General features: G+C 40.0%; 1 protein-coding gene across 1 annotated transcript in view; it reads left to right on the forward strand.

The window, feature by feature from the left end:
• Positions 1–8,345: 8,345 nt before the first annotated feature.
• The window catches only part of LOC126293447 (inositol polyphosphate 1-phosphatase), a 30,100-nt gene continuing 18,522 nt past the window's right edge, over positions 8,346–19,923 (forward strand). Inside the window, exons 1-3 of the mRNA XM_049986680.1 lie at positions 8,346–9,069; positions 9,164–9,286; positions 18,652–18,802. Of these exons, the coding sequence (XP_049842637.1) occupies positions 8,863–9,069; positions 9,164–9,286; positions 18,652–18,802 (481 nt within the window). The 5' untranslated portion in view covers positions 8,346–8,862. The remainder of the gene's footprint in view (positions 9,070–9,163; positions 9,287–18,651; positions 18,803–19,923) is intronic.

Below are 19,923 nucleotides of genomic sequence, written 5' to 3' on the forward strand. Positions count from 1 at the left end.
ATTTATACAAACACCATTGTACAGACAAGAACAGAACTGTCCTCCATGGTGGAGAGTCAGCTATTTATACAAACACTGAATATTCAAGAATGCTGGCATTTATTCAAATCTTGAATATTCCAGAATATACAAACATTACAAATATATTTCAAGAACTCTCCAGAAATGATAAATACTTCATGACAGTTTCTGTTGGTCAGGCTTGAAATTGTGACAGACAACACACTAGACAGAAATGCTAACCACTACACCACCTTGCATGCATGACAGCCTGACGCACTGACATTGGTCACAGGTATGTCAGCAAAGAACGTCAAGGTTTCTTGAGAAGAAAAGTTTGATCCCTTGTAATCTATCGAGGACTGTTTGACAGACCCAGACATGAAGTGCTTGAATAATGATAACTGAAACCAACAGCTTTATTGTAATCCAACGTTGTCTATTCAAAACAGGCTACCAGTTTCAGCACCAAAAAGCGTCATATTCAGGCCCCAATCGAAATTTGTCATCAGCATAAAAATCGCAATGACAAAGACCAACAGTGCCTTCAGACGGAAATAGTACAACTTAAGTATGTACGCCTGCATGTATAACCAAGTGGGCCCAAAACCAACTGGTTTTTGTATCATTAACAAGCCCACCAATGGTCAGATGGTCTGTTGGTGGGTTTGTTACTAATACAGAATCCAGCTGATTTTGGACCCACCATGCTCAATTTTGTGGGCTGCACGTGCGGGCATATATATTTAATAATGAGTTGTACCGTTTCCAAGAAATGTTAAATGTTGATATTTGTCATTATTGTTTGTATGTTGATGGCAGATTATGCGTGGTGCGTGAAGATGATGCTTTTGGCGTGGCATGTTTTGAATAAACTGTGTTGGATTACATACAATATGCCTGTTGTTTTCAATTATCATTATCGAAATACTGAAAGTTTTAATGTATTCATTGTTGAACATGTGACCCACAAGCTGATTTTCTCCTGATACACAGCTCATCTCCAGACTTGGTTTCGCCGTGGTTGATGTCAATTGTTACTCTTAGTCACTGTTGTTTGTTATTTTTGTCATTTGTAATAAATTGTTTCATTTTGGTACTTATTTTATGAAAATTTATATTTTATAATAATTGATGAAGGATTAATTGATGTGGTGCGGCAGCTGCCTGAATTCTAAGACATTAGTGTACTAAATTACTTGCCCTCTATTGTGTGTATAAAATGGATTTTTATAGATACCGATTCAGTATTTAATATTTTCCAGTTAAATGAAATACGTATTGTTGCAAGTGAAAAAAGTAATGTGAGTAGAATAAGGTTAATTATTAGTGAAATTTGTATATTGTCAGGGATTTGTAATGTTTGATAAAGAAATGGACTGAAACTTTCAGGCTATGCTAAGGTAGCAAAATGTCTTTTTTGTGAAAGTAATGTATTAGAATTGTTTGTTTAAAAGCGTGTTTGAAGCAGGCTTATTTGTTTTTAAGTAGCTCTCAGGATTGTGTGTGAAACATTTTTGCAAGCATCGGTGGTCAATATTTATGTTGTTTGACTATCTATCCCAAGTAGATATATGGCACTTAAACTATTTAAAGCCAAATATGAGATGAAAAGAAAACCTATAAATCTTAAAGGGAAAGGTATTTGGAGAGAGAGATCACAATTGCAAAAAAATTTGCACTGGACTGACAACTAAACTTAAACCAACTGGTAATGGGATGTAATCAGAGCTCATAACACAGTGTTCCTTTTAGTAATTCTGGGTGCAATTTGGCGTAACAAATGAAAAAGATTAGGACTTTTGACGTTTTAAAATATTAATAAAAAAACAGTATTCCTCCTGTAGGCCTGTAGGGTGTCAAATTCCCCCACAGTGTCATTTCTCCGACCGATGCTTTTTTATGTGTTACGCACTTCTGTTTTCCTTCTTTTAATATACAAGCCATTCGTGCACGTTGCAAATCATTTGAGTCTGACAAATGTACTTTCCGCATACTCCAGCATTCACGTACACGGACTTCCGTGTTCCGTATGTGCACTTTGCGCGTGTAAACGGTTGAGAATAGTTTTGCGAAGACCACAATTCGCTTGAAAAAATAGTAGTGGACAGCGATGCGAGCTGAGATCACATGAATTGAATTGACTTTATGAGAGGTGCCATGACGTGATGGACGGTGTGAATACACCCTAATGTGCCGGTGCAGCGTCAGCCAGTGTGAACTGCCCTTAAAGAATAACCCATGAGGATGGGACAAGCACACTGAATCCTGTTTGGTTTTGTATCAGACACAGTTTTTCGTTTAACAGTGGACCTGGACCCAATAATTTTGTCTTGAAACACGGTCACTGCAAGAGCTACAAACCACAGACAATAATAGTCACAGTCTAACAAAGTGGGGTTTTACACGAACATATTTGTATGTGTCAATTGACTTCAACGTGCGCTACTGACAATTTTACACCTTCATCATACTCCGCAAGCCACTAATGGTGTGTGGCGGAGGGTACTTTCGGTACCACTATCTGATCCCTCCAACCCTGTTTCACTCACGAATAGTGCTTGGAAAAAATGGTTATCGGTAAGCCTCTGTATTGGCTCTAATTTCTCGAATTTTCTCCCCGTGGTCATTATGCGAGAAGTATCTGGGGGAAGTAATATGTTGACTGACTCTTCCTGAAAAGTGCTGTCCCGAAATTACAATAGTAAGCATTTCCGTGGTGCACAACGCCTATCTTGTAACGTCTGCCAGCGGAGTTTGTTTAGCATCTCCATAACGCTCTCTCGCCAGCTAAACAATTCCATGACGAAACGAACTGCTCTTCGTTGGATCTTCTCTGTCTCCTCTATCAGTCCTTCATGCTAGGAATCCCAGATAGATGAACAATACTCAAGAATCAGGTGAACAAGCGCCTTATAAGCCACTTCTTTTGTGGATGAGTTACATTTTCTTAACATTCTTTTAATGAGTCTGAGTCTGGTGTTTGCTTTTCCCACTGCCTGTTTTATATGGTCATTCCACTAAAGGTCGCTCTGGATAGTTATGCCTAGATATTTTACTGCTGACGCTGTCTCCATCTGTTTGTCATCAATAGTGTAGCTGTACAGTAGTGGACGTCTTTTCCTATGTATGCGCAGTATGTTAAATTTATTTATGTTCAGGGTCAGAGTCTGCACCATTCATTAATTCTCTGTAGGTCGTTCTGCAAATTCTTACTATTTTCTGGCGTTGCTACTTTGGTATAGACAACGGCATCATCTGCGGATAGCCTTAAAGAGCATCCGACGCTTTCTACTAGGTCATTTATAGATATAGTAAACAGCAACGCTCCTCTCACACTCTACCCCCTGTGGTACTACGGATATTACCTTTACATCTGTCGATTTAGTTCCGTTAAGAGCGACGTGTTGAGTTCTATCTGCAAGAAAGTCTTGAATCCAATCGTAGATCTGCTCCGATAATCCATAAGCTCGTACTTTTTTCATCAAATGGCAATGCGAGACGGTGTCAAATGCCTTATTGAAATCAAGGAACATGGCATCAACCTGAGCGCCGTTGTCCACTGCGCTGTGGATCTCATGGAGGAACAGAGCCAGCTGAGTTTCGCAGGATCTCTGTCTGCGGAATCCATATTGATTTTTATAGAGGAGCTGTTAATTTTCCAAAAACGTCATAATTCTTGAGCATAAAATATGTTCCATAGTTCTACAACAGATTGACGTCAACGATATAGGTCTATAATTGTATGGATCTGTCTTACGGCCTTTCTTAAAAATGGGAATGACCTGTGCTTTTTTCCAGTCGTTAGGTACGGTACCTTTCGTTGCTAAGCGATCTATGATAAATCACTGCTAGAAGGGGAGCAAGTTATTTCGCATAATCTTTATAGAATCTTATAGGTATCTCATCAGGTCCTGAATCCTTTCCACGACTAAGCGATTGTAGCTGCTTTTCAACTCCGCGATCGGTTATCTCAATATCAGCCATTTCGATGTTTATACGACAATTAAAAGGAAGGACATTGTTACGATCTTGCACGGTGAAACAACTTCGGAAGACCGAATTCAGTATTTCGCCCTTCTTTCTGTTACCTTCTCTTTTGGTGTCGGTGTGATCACTGAGAGAATGAATAGACGATTTTGACGTGCTTGCCGGCCGCGGTGGTCTCGCGGTTCTAGGCGCGCAGTCCGTAACCGTGCGACTGCTAAGCTCGCAGGTTCGAATCCTGCCTCGGGCATGGATGTGTGTGATGTCCTTAGGTTAATTAGGTTTAAGTAGTTCTAAGTTCTACGGGACTGATGACCACAGCAGTTGAGTCCCATAGTGCTCAGAGCCATTTGAACCCTTTTTGACGTGCTTATTGGTTTTACATACGACCAGAATCTCTTAGGGTTTTTACTCAGATCATATGACAACGTCTTACTTTCAAAATCAAATATCGCTTCTCTTAATTCTCTCCTTACGCTTCATTCAGCTTTTGTTTGTTAGCTAGCTTTTTATTTCTCTTGAATCTGAGAGATGAAGTGCTCTTTGTTTATGTAGCGCTTTTCTAACATGGATATTAAACCATGGTGGATCTTTCCTATCCCTTAAAACCTTACTTGGAACATACTTGTATAGAGCATATTGAACGATGCCTTTGAATTTTTTCCATTTGTTCACATCTTTGTCCTCATTGCCGAATATTTGATACTGACTGCTGAGATATTCTGAAATTTGTATCCTGTCATCCTTCCTGTGCAAATATATCTCCCTACCTTTCTTAAAATTTCTTGTAGGACCCACTGTCATAGATGCTGTCACAGCCTTATGATCACTGATACCTTCCTCTACATTACCTGATTCGATAAGTTCAGGTCTGTTTGTTGCCAGAAGGTCGAAGACGTTATCCTCACGATTTGGTTCTCTAACTATTTGCTCAAGTTAATTTTTGGACAAGACATCCAGAACAATGTCACACGATCCCCTATCCCTGGCACCAGTTTTATGGCATAACACTCCCAATCTAGACTTTGCAAGTTGGCATCACCCCCTATTCCAACGGCATGATTAGGAAACTTACTAATGATATTCTGCAAGTTCTGTCTGAAGCGCACTACAACTACAGATCTTGACCCAGGTGGTCTATAAAATCATCCGATCACCATTTTTGACCGTTCTTTGATACTCAATTTCGCCCAGATTAATTCACATTCGGAATCCGTGATAACTTCACTAGACTTTATCGACTTTTTTCTGCAATAAACAAACGCCGCCACCATTAGCGAGTAACCTATCCTTACGATAAACATTCCAGTCTGAACTTAGGATTTCGTTGTCACTGACATCTGGTTTCACTAGCTTTCTGTTCCCAATACTATCTGCGCCTTGTAACCTTCAGTAAGCGATACTAATTCTTGGACCTTTCCTTGGATGCTCCTACAGTTTACTAAAATCATATTAATCTTTTCTGTCTCTGATGTACGAGGACCAAGATTCTCTGAGGTCGCTGTGGCTGATTTAACAGGCAAATTGTCTTTGCCTTAAGGGAGGGGTTCTCTAACCTAAAAAAGCCCCATGTGCACGCCACATGTACTCCGCTACCCTAGTAGCCGCTTCCTGCGTGTAACGCACGCCTGACCTATTAAGGAGAGCCCTACAGTTCTGAGCCCAATAGCGGAGGTCGAGAAATTCGCATCCGATACTGTTGCAGAGCCATCTGAGCCTCTGGTTTAGACCTTCCACTCTGCTCCAAGCCATAGGAACGCGATCAACTCTGGGTACAATGCTACAAATAGACAGCTTAGCCTGCACCCTGCGTGCATTCCCAGTTGCCTTCACCAAATGAGTCAGCTGTCGAAAGGGGCCGAGCATGGCCTCAGAACCTAAGCAGCCGGCGTCATTCGTGCCGATATGTACCACTTCATGCAGCCAGCTGTACCCAGTACGCTCGATAGCCGCCGGCAGGGCCTCCTCGATGTCACAGATGAGACCTCCCAGAAAACATACCGAATGTACACGGGAATTCTTTCCCGCCTTGCCCGCTATCTCCCTGAGGGGTTCCATCACCACCTAACTTTGGAGCTCCCAATGACTAGCAACCCACCCTCTGTACTTTTCCGGACTGGGAAGGAAAATCGACCGCTGGCCCAACAGGAAAGTAATCCGTGTTGGCTCAGAGTTATCATCAGCACTGGGTAGCACCTTACCTGTTGCTAAGACGCAGGGAGCCAGCCGCACTTCCTGCTCCCTCTTTCGCCTTCTGCCCAATTACACGCGAAACCACATCTGTCTGTCACCCACTCTGGAGTGATGATGAACCGGTCAGATGTTGTGTATCGTAAGCCGCAGCGATATCCGGGTCACCAGGGGATTCCAGTGGCACCAAAGGTGTCGCAGGACTTGTTACTTGGACCCCGACGTCACCACAACTTTGAGCATTAGCTAGAAGCTCGTCGACAGTAGCCAACGCAGCTGCCAGCTGTTTAGGGACAGCAGCCAACTCTCCTTGGGTCTGCTCACAATAAGCATAGTCCCTAGCCATATCGTACTGCGTATAAATTAGATATAAGGTCTCAAATGGCGGTACTGAGTTTGAAAATATACCAAAGGAGAATAAATAAACCCTAAAAGTTGCTGTGCTGATTTCTCACCATATTCTGAGACTGCAATCTATTAAACAGAACTAAATTTCTCTTATGAAGTTCACGTATTTACAGATACCTGTTATTAGAAATCCTGTTTGCCGAAAAGTTACTGCACGAGATAGATATTCAAATTATAATGCACTGATCTAAACTGTGTGCTGCCTGCTAGCACAAAATTAAAACCTAGTGGAGTGACGGAGTTTCTGGCTACGGGAAAATTTAGTGTAGATACACAAGGCTATTCACAAGACTTATGCAACAAAGAAACTACGATTAATTTTCTAAGCAATAGTCTACACTAAAATACACACGTACAGTTAACTTCTTTGCAGAAGCACGTGAACAAAAACAAAGACTAAATTAATTTACAGTTTATCAGGCAAGTGTTGCTGATCTGCAGGGCTCAGCGGCTGCCTCTACACTGAGTAGTCAACGGTCACAACAGAATCACGCGTCGGGCGACGTGGCGGTCTGGCGACGGGAAAATTTACACTAGGAAGCCGCCCTGCACAGGGATATTCACAAGACTTACCCAAATCAAGAACTACAATTGATTTCTAACCACCAGTCTACACAGTAAAATAGACAAGTACAGTTCACTTCTTTGCAGATGAATGTTGAACAAAAAACAAAACCATTCATACAGGCTTGAAAATTTTCAATCCAATCAGGTACAGTTTAGCTTTTCATCATGGCGACAGCTGGATTAATATGTGCCGACTTTCGAGTCGTGCCTTTAATTATAATTCAAAAAGTTATAGGACGCTTTAATAGAAAATAGAGAAGACGCAGACGTTGGGTTCAACAATGGATTGCGAAGATACATGAATTGGGAGCGACTAGAATGTTAATTAGCAAACTGGAAATTGAGGATAAAGCTTCCATCGAAAAACATTTTCCAACTCACAGAGGTTGTTTTGGACATTTCTAGAGTCTCGTAGACACTTCAATTCAAAAATAATAAAATAAAAAAATTGCTCTGAGCACTATGGGATTTAACATCTGAGGTCATCAGTCCCCTAGAACTTAGAACTACTTAAACCTAATTAACCTAAGGACATCACACACATCCATGCCCGAGGCAGGATTCGAACCTGCGACCATAGCGGTCGCGCGGTTCCAGGCTGTAGCGCCTAGAACCGCTCGGCCAAACCGGCCGGCACTTCAATTTAGAGAAAAGTCGTATCACGGTATCTTGTTCAGGCGATTCATTTGCCTAACTGCAATATATTCGTACCGCATCTCTAAGTCTACAATTTCCAAGTTTATCCCAGCACTACTGGGTAAAATATACGTTTCCCTTGCTACTGTTATGTTCTTCAAAAGCCGATCAGTAACAGAAAACCACAACAATGATGGCTTATAACCTGCGTTTGTTAAAGAGCCATCCTCCACTGAACCCTAACCTTGCTGTTCTGTCATTTACGTATTTCATAAACTTGAGATTTTCGTTTTTACTCCATGTTCATCAATCTGTGGTACATTTTCCCACATTCCGTTTCCACTGTCTCCTTTTGCGTCAGTCTTCGTATTTCTAAGAATCAAGCTTAATGTTCTACGAACACGGGTGTTCCTCGCAGAGTTCCATAAATTGCACTATATAAAGTAACGGGCACATTTTTGTCACTGTCATTATATTTCAGGCCTCGGAAACAAAATTTGACGATGTCAATTCTTGAACGGACAAAAAAAGACTGAAGCAAGAAGCGCCATCTCGCGAAGACGAAGAAAATGTAATGGGGGGAAGCCAACGTACACAAGTATGCAGACCCGGCTTCAGATTTCATTACTACGATCGCCAGTTGCGACGACGTGCGAATTTGGATGTGTACATGCACGTCTTTACGTATGTAAGTCAACGTGCTCAAGTGCCAAGTGCCACGTGCCACTGTAGACCTCACTATGTGTAAAATTTGTAGTGTTTGATGACAATAGTAGACATCTCAATTGATCGATCTATCGATACTAGCATTATGTGGTGTAGTATCTTTACAGTAGAGCTGTTATTGGTTTATTTGGAATGTATAGTGATATTGTTTGTATTTGAATGAGTAAAGATTTTGTTTTAGTTAGAGTAAAATTTATAGCTGAAAGTAAGGCAATCTATGAAGGACATCAGCAACACTTCATTTTTCCCTTTAAACATTAAATGCATTATATTTTGACAGCTGCAGTAGAGCGAAGAACGTCGTTGCGGTTTAGAATAGGTAAATAGATCTGTATATAATCTTACGCTATGGAAAGGAACGTGTTAAGTGCATTTATTCAAGCATCGGAAAAAGCAGCTAATATAGCAAGAGCATGTCGACAGAATGCACATTTATTTGAGCTCCTTGTGCAAGAAAAGGTAGATGACGAGAAAAACCCTAGATTTGTACACGATTTCAAGACTCTGGCTGACGTTCTGATACAAGAAACAATAAAACATGATATCGGCGAACAGGTAAACATTATATGCAATTTTTAAACACACGAAAACATTTGGTTCAGTGTCCGGAGATGTCAGCAAATGACAAGCCGGCATATCTCTCTTGCAGTTTCCGGAATTAGCGCAGCATATAAAGGGAGAAGAGAGTAATAAATTTCAAAACACTCTGGGTGAAAGTATAACGGTTGAAGTAAAAGCTGACAAAGATTCTACAGCAGCGCTGTTGAGTAAGGTAATGTCAGTACATATTTAAAGTTAGTACCTTTTATTGATAACCAAGCCTTAGGCAAACATATTTAAGTGATTATGAATCAGTTTGTGAAGAGTTCTTCAATATAAAGTTTTAAGAAAGTCGTCTGTAATATACGTAAGTTTAATTACTACATTTTACACTCCTCCATGGAATTCATGTAACTTAAATATTTAAATGTAGTTTATTTATAATGTTATTTGTACTATAAGCTGAAGCTGTTAAAATTTGCAATGAAGGTGTATGAGGGTCTACCAGTGCATGCTGCTGTTAGGAATTTTTATGTTTGTCTTAGCAAATTGGGTGATAGCATAGCTAGTCAATGAGAATTGCTGAATCTAATCATATTTCTTTTGCTGCAGTTTCGGGATCGATTTGTTTATGAGATGTGGAAGAAAATTAGATGTGCTGACAGACGAACCTGTGGTGAAAGCCAGTCTACTTTAGATTGAAATTTGACAAGTTTGTTGCCAACAATGTTGATGGAAGACATCTATATGTGCGGACAGACTGACCTGTAGCGTGCCTGAGACATAGTTTAGGTTGGAATATGACAGTTTGGCTGTGAATTGCTGAAGTGCACAAATCTCAGCATGAAAATTCATCTGTATACATACCCTGGAAGCCACCATACAGTGTGGCAGAGGGTGTGTTGTACAACTACTACTTGATTCCTTTCATGTTACACTCGCAGATATAATGAGGGAAAAATGACCTTCTATATGTCTCTGTATGATCCCCAATTCCTAGTATACAGTTGTCGTCCTAGATTGATGTGTGTCATAGCCCAAGATAGAGATTCGTCATTGCAATAATGTACTTGTATCTCTTCTGTATGATTTTGCTGAAATCTGAGTGTGTGCCTAAATTCTGACCAAACTAGACAAAATACCACCTAACTCTATTTATGAACTATATAAAATTACAACCAACCATTCTGATTGGCTACCAACAACTGACTCCTAATTTGTCACACTTACTTCCCTTCACTTATCTTACTAAGAATTACCATCAGCAGCATGCAACAAAAAGGCCATAGTACACTGTAAATGCATTTACTTATGTTTTCAACTCTTGCACTACAGATCAGTTTGTCGTCACCTCCTCAGTTTGTCGTCACCTCCTGGCATTTCTACAACTGGTCAATGTGTCATCTTCTATTGTGGCGCACAGTCTTGAACTTCGTTATCATATCTATAATGAACAGAAAACAAAACATAAAATGAAATCTCCAAATGTAAACAACACACCACACTAATAATTCCAAGTGTGAAAGCATATATATTGTCCATAACTGCCAACATCAAAGTATATATATATATCTCTCTCTCTCTCTCTCTTTCTTTCTTTCTTTCTCTCTCTCTCTTTTTCAAACACCCACACACCTACAGCACATTGTTAGACCTTAAAATATTTTCCCATTCAGATGCACTGAGAATCCTAAGTTATTTCCCTACATGGCTGGCACTCAATGTGTAGACACACAAACTAATAAATTCCATGAGAAACCAAAATTTTCTATGCTTTTATCAAAGCTGTTATCAATTTCACATACAGCTGTAGACTTCTGATATCTACATGTTCATAGATTGCTAAAGAATGTGCAAGAAACTCTTTGCATAGATTTTACAAGCTGGCTGCCATAATATGTGTGGGACACATGATTGGTTGGTTGGCTGGCTGATTTGGGGGAGAGGGCCAAATAGTGTGAGGTCATCAGTCCCATCAGGTTAGAGAACGATGGAGAAGGAAGTTGGCTGTGCCAATTCAGGCATTTGTCTGAAGTGATTTAGGAAAATCACTTCAGGCATTTGTCTGAAGTGATTTAGGAAAATCACTGAAAATCTAAATCAAGGTGGCCAGGCACAGGTTTGAACCATCATCAACCTGAATGCGAGTCCAGTGTGTGAACTACTGAGCCATCACGTTCGGTGAAGCATGATTTTCATGTTTGATAACTGCACTGTGTGCAACTGTTCTACCAAAATGTTCAGCTGCATCTACCAAGCATTCATTTATAACCTAATCTGCAGATGATTTCATGCTGTTAGCAAAGTATTCACATTGGTTGGCTGCTGCCATAGTGCATTAATGCCAAATTTTGCTGCACTGCCCTAGTGGATTACATTTTCGTATATCTCACATTGGTTTTTGTGGCTACTTCATGGAGTGTTGGCTGTCTTTTAGAACTAATAACTCTATGCAAACGCTGCTGCTCTTCGTCAGTGAGTGAACATTGTCAGCCACTGTGTTTTCCATGGTGAGAGGTAATGCCTGAAATTTGGTATTTTCAGCACTCTCTTGACTCTGTGGATATTGGAATATTGAATTCCCTAATGATTTCCAACAAGAGATGTACCATGCATCTAGCTCCCAACTACCATTCCATGTTCAAAGTCAATTGATTCCCCTCATGTGGCCATAATCATGTTGGAAAACATTTCACGTGAATCGCCTAAGTATAAAAGACAGATCCACCAATGCACTACCCTTTTATACCTTCCAGAATGGGAATTTCATTCTGCAGCGGAGTGTGCGCTGATACGAAACTTCCTGGCAGGTTAAAACTGTGTTCCGGACCGAGACCTGAACTTGTGACCTTTGCCTTTCGCGGGCAAGTGCTTTACCGTTTGAGCTACCCAAGCACAACTCACGACCTGTCGTCACAGCTTCAATTCTGCCAGTACTTCGGCTCTTACCTTCCAAACTTCACAGAAGCTCTTGTTTGAAAAGCACTTTCCCGTGAAAGGCAAAGGTCCCGGGTTCAGTTTAGCACACAGTTTTAATCTGCCAGGAATGTTTATACCTTATTTATGGAATACTGCCTCCATCTGTATATGTGCATATTGCTATTCCATGAGTTTAGCCATCTCAGAGTATGTTGATGTTCTTTTGGTCTTCATTCCGAAGACTGGTTTGACGCAGCTCTCCACGTTACTCTATCCTGTGCAAGCCTTTTCATCCGTGAATAACTACTACATCCCGTATCTATTTGGACCTGCATTCTATATTCCTCTCTTGGTCTCCTTTCACAATTTTCACCCCAATTCCATTCAGTACCACCTAATTAATTTTGTGATATATCCTCTAAAGTTATGCTATTTATATTTTTGTTGTGCTGTTATAACAATGGTGGCTCTCATTTGTCAATAAAAAATTGGACACTAGCATCTCTGTACTGAAGAGAAGAGGATGAATCTTACAGAACTGTTGCTTAACACAGCCCAATTTGAATGTGATGATTACCTTCAACAGATCTCCACCCCTTCCCACTTTAGTGACCTGGAATCGTTTCACTTTGTTTCTCCTCTTCCTCTTTTACTTCTGATCTCTCCTACTTTACCCTCCTTCTTTGCTTCTTCTTTTTCCTTTCCTCATGGTTTTCGCTTGTCAGAAAACTGTGCCCCCCATGGGAATGGTGTCCAAGGCACATAACCCACCTATTGTCTGATTAAAATTACTTGATAGTTGACTCTTCATGCATTGTAGCTGGTTCCCACCAACCTGGGTGCTCAGCATCACATCTGAACCATTTGCCATTGCCAAACTGCCACAACAATTGGTGACCTTCTAATCCCTTGTCTGTCTGTCTGTCTTTCTTGATGTTTTTGGATTCTGAATTGTGGATCTGACCCTTTTATTTCATATTTCCTCTCTCTCTCTCTCTCTCTCTCTCTCTCTCTCTCTCACACACACACACACACACACACACACACACACACACACACAATGTTAAAAATGTAAACTTTATACAATATTGCATGAAGACAAATTTTCGAAAGCTGTCAATTAACTATTGTGACTGGGACATCAGAGTAGTAAACACAACAGCCCTTTGTAGTGTAATGGCATAGCATAGTGGTTAGCATATAAACCTGATGTGTCGAAGGTTGAAGCTTCGAATCTCATCAAATGCAGCACCATTTTTTTATTTTTATAAATCTAATCAAAAGGCTTTATCATTTTTATTCAATTGACTGGTTCAAATTCAATTTTTTTTAATTTCTAATATGTTGCTGCATCATTTTCATCATCGTATTGACCTTTTTTTGCGCTTATTTTTCTTCCTTTCATTCATTTTTCATTTGGAATCGGCTTGTGTCGCCTATAATCTGCAACTGAGTGCCAACCAGGACTGCTCAATGGTTTGTAATGAAGCATCTCGTGTAGCAAGTGTGAGGATAGTTTCAGGTAACCAAAGACAGCGAGAAATAAGCTTGCTTTTACCACTAAATCTGAAATTTCGCTGTTGAAGATAGCTGTTGTTGTTGTTGTTGTTGTTGTTGTTGTTGTTGTTGTTGTGGTCTTCAGTCCTGAAACTGGTTTGATGCAGCTCTCCATGCTACTCTATCCTGTGCAAGCTTCTTCATCTCCCAGTACCTACTGCAACCTACATCCTTCTGAATCTGCTTAGTGTAGTCATCTCTTGGTTTCCCTCTACGATTTTTACCCTCCATGCTGCCCTCCAATACTAAATTGGTGATCCCTTGATGCCTCAGAACATGTCCTACCAACCGATCCCTTCTTCTGGTCAAGTTGTGCCACAAACTTCTCTTCTCCCCAATCCGATTCAATACTTCCTCATTAGTTATGTGATCTACCCATCTAATCTTCAGCATTCTTCTGTAGCACCACATTTCGAAAGCTTCTATTCTCTTCTTGTCCACACTATTTATCGTCCATGATTCACTTCCATACATGGCTACACTCCACACAAATACTTTCAGAAATGACTTCCTGACACTTAAATCTATACTCGATGTTAACAAACTTCTCTTCTTCAGAAACGCTTTCCTTGCCATTGCCAGTCTACATTTTATATCCTCTCTACTTCGACCATCATCAGTTATTTTGATCCCCAAATAGCAAAACTTACTACTTTAAGTTTCTCGCTTCCTAATCTAATTCCCTCAGCATCACCCGACTTAATTCGACTACATTCCATTATCCTTGTTTTGCTTTTGTTGATGGTCATCTTATATCCTCCTTTCAAGACACTATCCATTCCGTTCAGCTGCTCTTCCAGATCCTTTGCTGTCTCTGACAGAATTACAATGTCATCGGCGAATCTCAAAGTTTTTATTTCTTCAACATGAACTTTAATACCTACTCCGAATTTTTCATTTCTTACCTTCACTGCTTGCACAATATACAGATTGAATAACATCGGGGGTAGACTGCAGCCCTGTCTCACTCCTTTCCCAACCACTGCTTCCCTTTCATGTCCCTCGACTCTTATAACTGCCATCTGGTTTCTGTACAAATTTTAAATAGCCTTTCACTCCCTGTATTTACCCCTGCCACCTTCAGAATTTGAAAGAGAGTATTCCAGTCAACATTGTCAAAAGCTTTCTCTAAGTCTACAAATGCTAGAAACGTAGGTTTGCCCTTCCTTAATCTAGCTTCTAAGATAAGTCGTAGGGTCAGTATTGCCTCACGTATTCCAACATTTCTACAGAATCCAAACTGATCTTCCCCGAGGTCGGCTTCTACTAGTTTTTCCATTCGTCTGTAAAGAATTCGCGTTAGCATTTTGCAGTTGTGACTTATTAAACTGATAGTTCGGTAATTTTCACATCTGTCAACACCTGCTTTCTTTGGGATTGGAATTATTATGTTCTTCTTGAAGTCTGAGGGTATTTCGCCTGTTTCATACATCTTGCTCACCAGATGGTAGAATTTTGTCAGGACTGGCTCTCTGTCAGGACTGGCTCTCCCAAGGCCATCAGTAGTTCCAATAGAATGTTGTCTACTCCAGGGGCCTTGTTTCGACTCAGGTCTTTCAGTGCTCTGTCAAACTCTTCATGCAGTATCGTATCTCCCATTTCATCTTCATCTACATCCTCTTCCATTTCCATAATATTGTCCTCAAGTACATCGCCCTTGTATAGACCCTCTATATACTCCTTCCACCTTTCTGCTTTCCCTTCTTTGCTTATAACTGGGTTTCCATCTGAGCTCTTGATGTTCATACAAGTGGTTCTCTTTTCTCCAAAGGTCTCTTTAATTTTCCTGTAGGCAGTATCTGTCTTACCCCTAGTGAGATAAGCCTCTACATCCTTACATTTGTCCTTTAGCCATCCCTGCTTAGCCATTTTGCACTTCCTGTCGATGTCATTTTTGAGACGTTTGTATTCCTTTTTGCCTGCTTCATTTACTGCATTTTTCTATTTTCTCCTTTCATCAATTAAATTCAATATTTCTTCTGTTACCCAAGGATTTCTACTAGCCCTCGTTTTTTTACCTACTTGGAAGATGGCTATGCACACAAATAAATTATGAGACTTTCTTGTCTTGAGTTTGCTGGTAGAAGTTAGCCTTCAGAGCCGTGAACAAAGTGATTGTGATTTTAATTCTGATGCAGTTGATTGATCACTGTTTTCAAGGTTATGTTGCACATAACAAGGTTGTAGTTAGGTTAGGGCATCAGTTTAAATTTAGACTACAAAACCCATTGTGTGCCATACTTCAGTCATTCAGTCACTTAAAATCAATTGTCAACAGAGCATCTCCCATTTCCGTCCCACCTCTCAGTGGCTGCTTGCGACATTGCTTTGCGCTGCACATTAACAGCATTTGTGAAGTGACCCCTTGTGTGTATGTGTTGGCTATAACAGAGCAGCAGCCGGCAGTAGTTGTGGCAACACAGGAGCAGCAAGTGACAGACGTCAGCTATAATGTAATTTTAATTGGACTGTAGTAGCGCCTCTGCCTTGATGCCTCGGTATGTGTCCTATCAACGTATCATTCCCTTCAGACAAGTTATCTCATTAAGCTCTTTTCTTCTTCTTCTTCTTCCTCAGTTCAAGTATTAAGCCTTTGCATCTTAAGGAGCCATATCTTCATTGAGCTTCCCAGATTTCTTCGGCCTGCTGGATTATAATTCCTGACATTGTAAGGTATCCTGTCATTGTTCATTCTGTCAAGATGTTCACTCCCTTTTTTTGTGTTGTCTTCAATTTTGTTTCTTATTTTAAATATGTTTCATTCCTTCATAATGTCCCCATTTTTTAATCTGCCTCCTCTGATACATCCTTGTATTGCACTAAGAAATCTCATTTCTCATGCCTGGATATTAGTTGTTGTTTTTAAACCACCCACAACTCACTTCCATAGAATAGCGTGGAAACGGCTAATACTTTATTAAACTACGTTTGTGTTATTTTGTGTGTTTAGTTTATAATCGTGTGTTTATTGTTCCACGTATTTTTCCAGACTTAGCTACTTTCTTGTGTATATCTTTATTGTACGTGTATGTGGTGATACCATGTCCCAGATAATGAAACTGGCTGACATGTTCTACTACTGGATTGTTCACCACTGTGTTTTGTTCTTGTGGGGTCATATCGTATAATATGCATTTTTTAAAATTTTCTTTGTGGGTATAGTCGTATTATAGTTTTTGGCTTTTTGTTTAGAAGGTAATTTGCTTTTTGCAGGTTGTACTTGTTCTCTGCTGAAATTGTGACACCCTCTGCCTATAAAACACAATTCAGATCAGTCAGTTTGTCTTTTCTGATACCTGCATAAAACTTGGGCAAAATGCTCTATACTCATGTCTGACTCCTCCCACCTAGTACTGATGGATGGTGCTGCCAGATCTCCATTTATAATTAATGTGATTGTTGTGTTTTTGTATAGACTCCTTAGGGTGTGTATTAAATGGAGTGGGCATTCTATTTTCTTTGTTGTGCTGCACCATTTATCGTAATTAACTTTGTCAAAAGCTTTTCTAGATCAGCAAATGCTAAGTAAGTCTCTTGATTAAATTCTGTATGTTTTTCAGTAATCTGTTTCATTACAATGCATTTGTTCTTCACTTAATAAAAACTCGGACACTACTTTTAGTCTGTTGTTCCGGTTCCTAGCATAAAGCCTTCCTCACATGGGATGAGGTAGCTAACATTGACCTGGATTTGGATGGAACATCTGACCTCAAGAGAGACAGCGACATTGGCACATGGGTTGAGCTGTTTAATGTGACATTTACTCTAGTGGTGACTGTCGAAGAAGAGCAGAGAAAATTGCGAAGAAGGTTATGAAGTTTTTGATGGTTTTAAGAGTGTATTGTTGGTAGATGAGCACTAAATAAAGCTGTACAATGATGAGATACATACTAGTAGAAATTATTTGTTAGTTCATCTGCATTTTCATCTCAAGCTCACATTCGCCCATTTGAACATGCATAATACCTATATTCTCTGTGTTACACTGATTACCAACACACTGAAATAATGTACTTCATCACATACATTTCAAGAACGAGATTAGTTTCATAATTTGATTTGAATGGAAGAGGAGATTTTTCTGAAACTGCTTACCATCATTGAAGAAGATATTAATACATATATCAAATGAATAAGAAAGACCTAGAACCTTTTTGAAAGTGAAGAATAGAAAAAAAAATAACTGGAAAGAAGAGGACGTGAACCCACTGCTTTATTCTTCACAGCTCACAGCGCAACCAACTACGCTAGAGCTTTGGTGCAGTAGTCATCTCTATATATGTCTAAAGACTCTTATCTTTGGATATCTTTATTTGATACGTAATATGGAAACTACCAAAAAGGTGAACATTTGACAGGTCCTTATCATGCACAGCTTTGAAATGGTATACTTTCATAGCTCACAAGTTATAACCTAAAACATCAGCTACAGGAAGCCTTTACCTACTGGTGTGTAGTTCCCTGTCATTTTATTATAATGAATGTTAGCTAAAAAGGACTCTGGTGCTTTGAAACCGCTTATATTCATACCTCATATCCTATGAAAATGAAAACCCACAAAATATGATCCTTAACTCTATATAATATGACAGATCCCATGTTCTGCTTGTTCTGTAAAACGATGCCATGTCGAATTGGCTATGTTCCTCTCCACGAAGCAAAAATATGATATGCCAGATTTTTTATTTCATGCCCTGTAGTGTAGTGGAATGTGGAATTCTGCACTGTGATGTCACCAGCTTCTCGTTTACATGCATTTTCATGTCCCATGAAAGGATGGCTTAAGTTTTGTTTTCTGTGTCCAGTGCGATTATATTTCTATAATTATGGCACTTACGTTGTTGTTGTTGTTGTTGTTGTTTATGCTGTAGCCTTCCTCTTTTTCAAGAGTGTCACAGTGTCCACTGACACGTCTTCGCAGACATTATCCAGACCTCATGAGTTTGTATATTCCATTTGCCTGCGTTATGCCTGCCTGCTTGTCTGCATATGAAAGGGATATCTTGTGTTTGACTCATTGTCATTAGCTTTTTTTCTCCGCAGTTTAGTGTAGTGCCTCTTCATTACTTACATATACTATATCTTGTCTGCACAGGAAAATAATAATAGTTTGTGTGGTAGGTTCTGAATGGGGACACAGTGGCTGCAGGTTTGCTGGCTGACGAAGTTCATAAGGTGGTGCCACTGGAGGACGTTAACCTCGCCAACTCCACTCTGCCTCACAAAGTTGAGCTGCCTGTCGAGCATTTGGGTGTCTGGATAGACCCTATTGGTATGTTGGCTTAGTGTTCCATTTTAATGTGCTACAGTGTGGACATATTTATGAGTATTTGTTTATATCATATGTTGTACTGATTCTTATCTCTCTTTATCGCATCACCTGGTTGAACTACATGATTTAAGAGTGTTGCTTTTTTGAAGTGTAGTCCTTTCTCAAGTGTAGTTTTGTTTTATTTGATTCTAAGAGATTACAGGTAAACCTTTAATGAGAATAAAAAGATAATTGTATGTATTTGAATAATGTCAGGAGATAGTGGAGGAATTAGATGCTGAAAGTACACTGCTTGACAGTTACTAAGGAACAGATAGTGGAGAAATTAGATGCTGAAAGAACACTGCTTGACAATTGCTGAGGAACAGCTGATACTTGCTAGATAGCAAATGCAGATTGTTATGGAACAACCAACAGTTGGAAGGGATACCTGACCAAAGACAACAAAAGGAAAGGTAGAGGATGCAATGTGTTAACTGGAGTGAAGCCTTTTGTCAAATGCTCTGTATGCATTCGACAGTTCGTGCAATGCGGTGTGTAACGAAGGATGTTGTTGAATCAATTAGTGTAACATTCTGTGTGGTAAGGCAACACGTCTGCAAGACATAACTTACTGCTTATGGATTGTGGACGAGCAGTTGGGCGACTGGAAGCCAGCCAAAGTGACACTACTGTGGCTACAGTAACAGGTTTGTCCAAAAGTCTCATAATTAAAAGACACTACTGAAGATGGAAATGCCATACAACAGCATGCCAGTGGCTGTAGATGGACCTCCACATCCCAAGAGGATCAATATGCAGCCCTAGTGGTGAAAAGGAACAGACATCTCACTCCTAGGCAGATTGCTGTCGACCTTGCAGCTACTACCAGTATGTGTGTGTCTGCTAGAATCATTTTGCAGTGATCAAGTCAGGCTCGTTTGTATGATCAGAATCCTATTAAATTCATTCTACTTCAACCACACCAGCATTGAGAAAGCGTATGTTGGTGTAGTGAACATGTCGATTGGCATCAACCATTGTGGCCCAGAGGTGTGCTCTCTGATGAATCTTGCTTCACACAGGCTAGTGATTTTGGCCACCAGCTAGTGTGGAGAGAGAGGGGAACACATTACACACCT

Source organism: Schistocerca gregaria, chromosome 10, assembly GCF_023897955.1.
Source record: "Schistocerca gregaria isolate iqSchGreg1 chromosome 10, iqSchGreg1.2, whole genome shotgun sequence".
NCBI classification, from domain to species: Eukaryota; Metazoa; Arthropoda; class Insecta; order Orthoptera; family Acrididae; genus Schistocerca; species Schistocerca gregaria.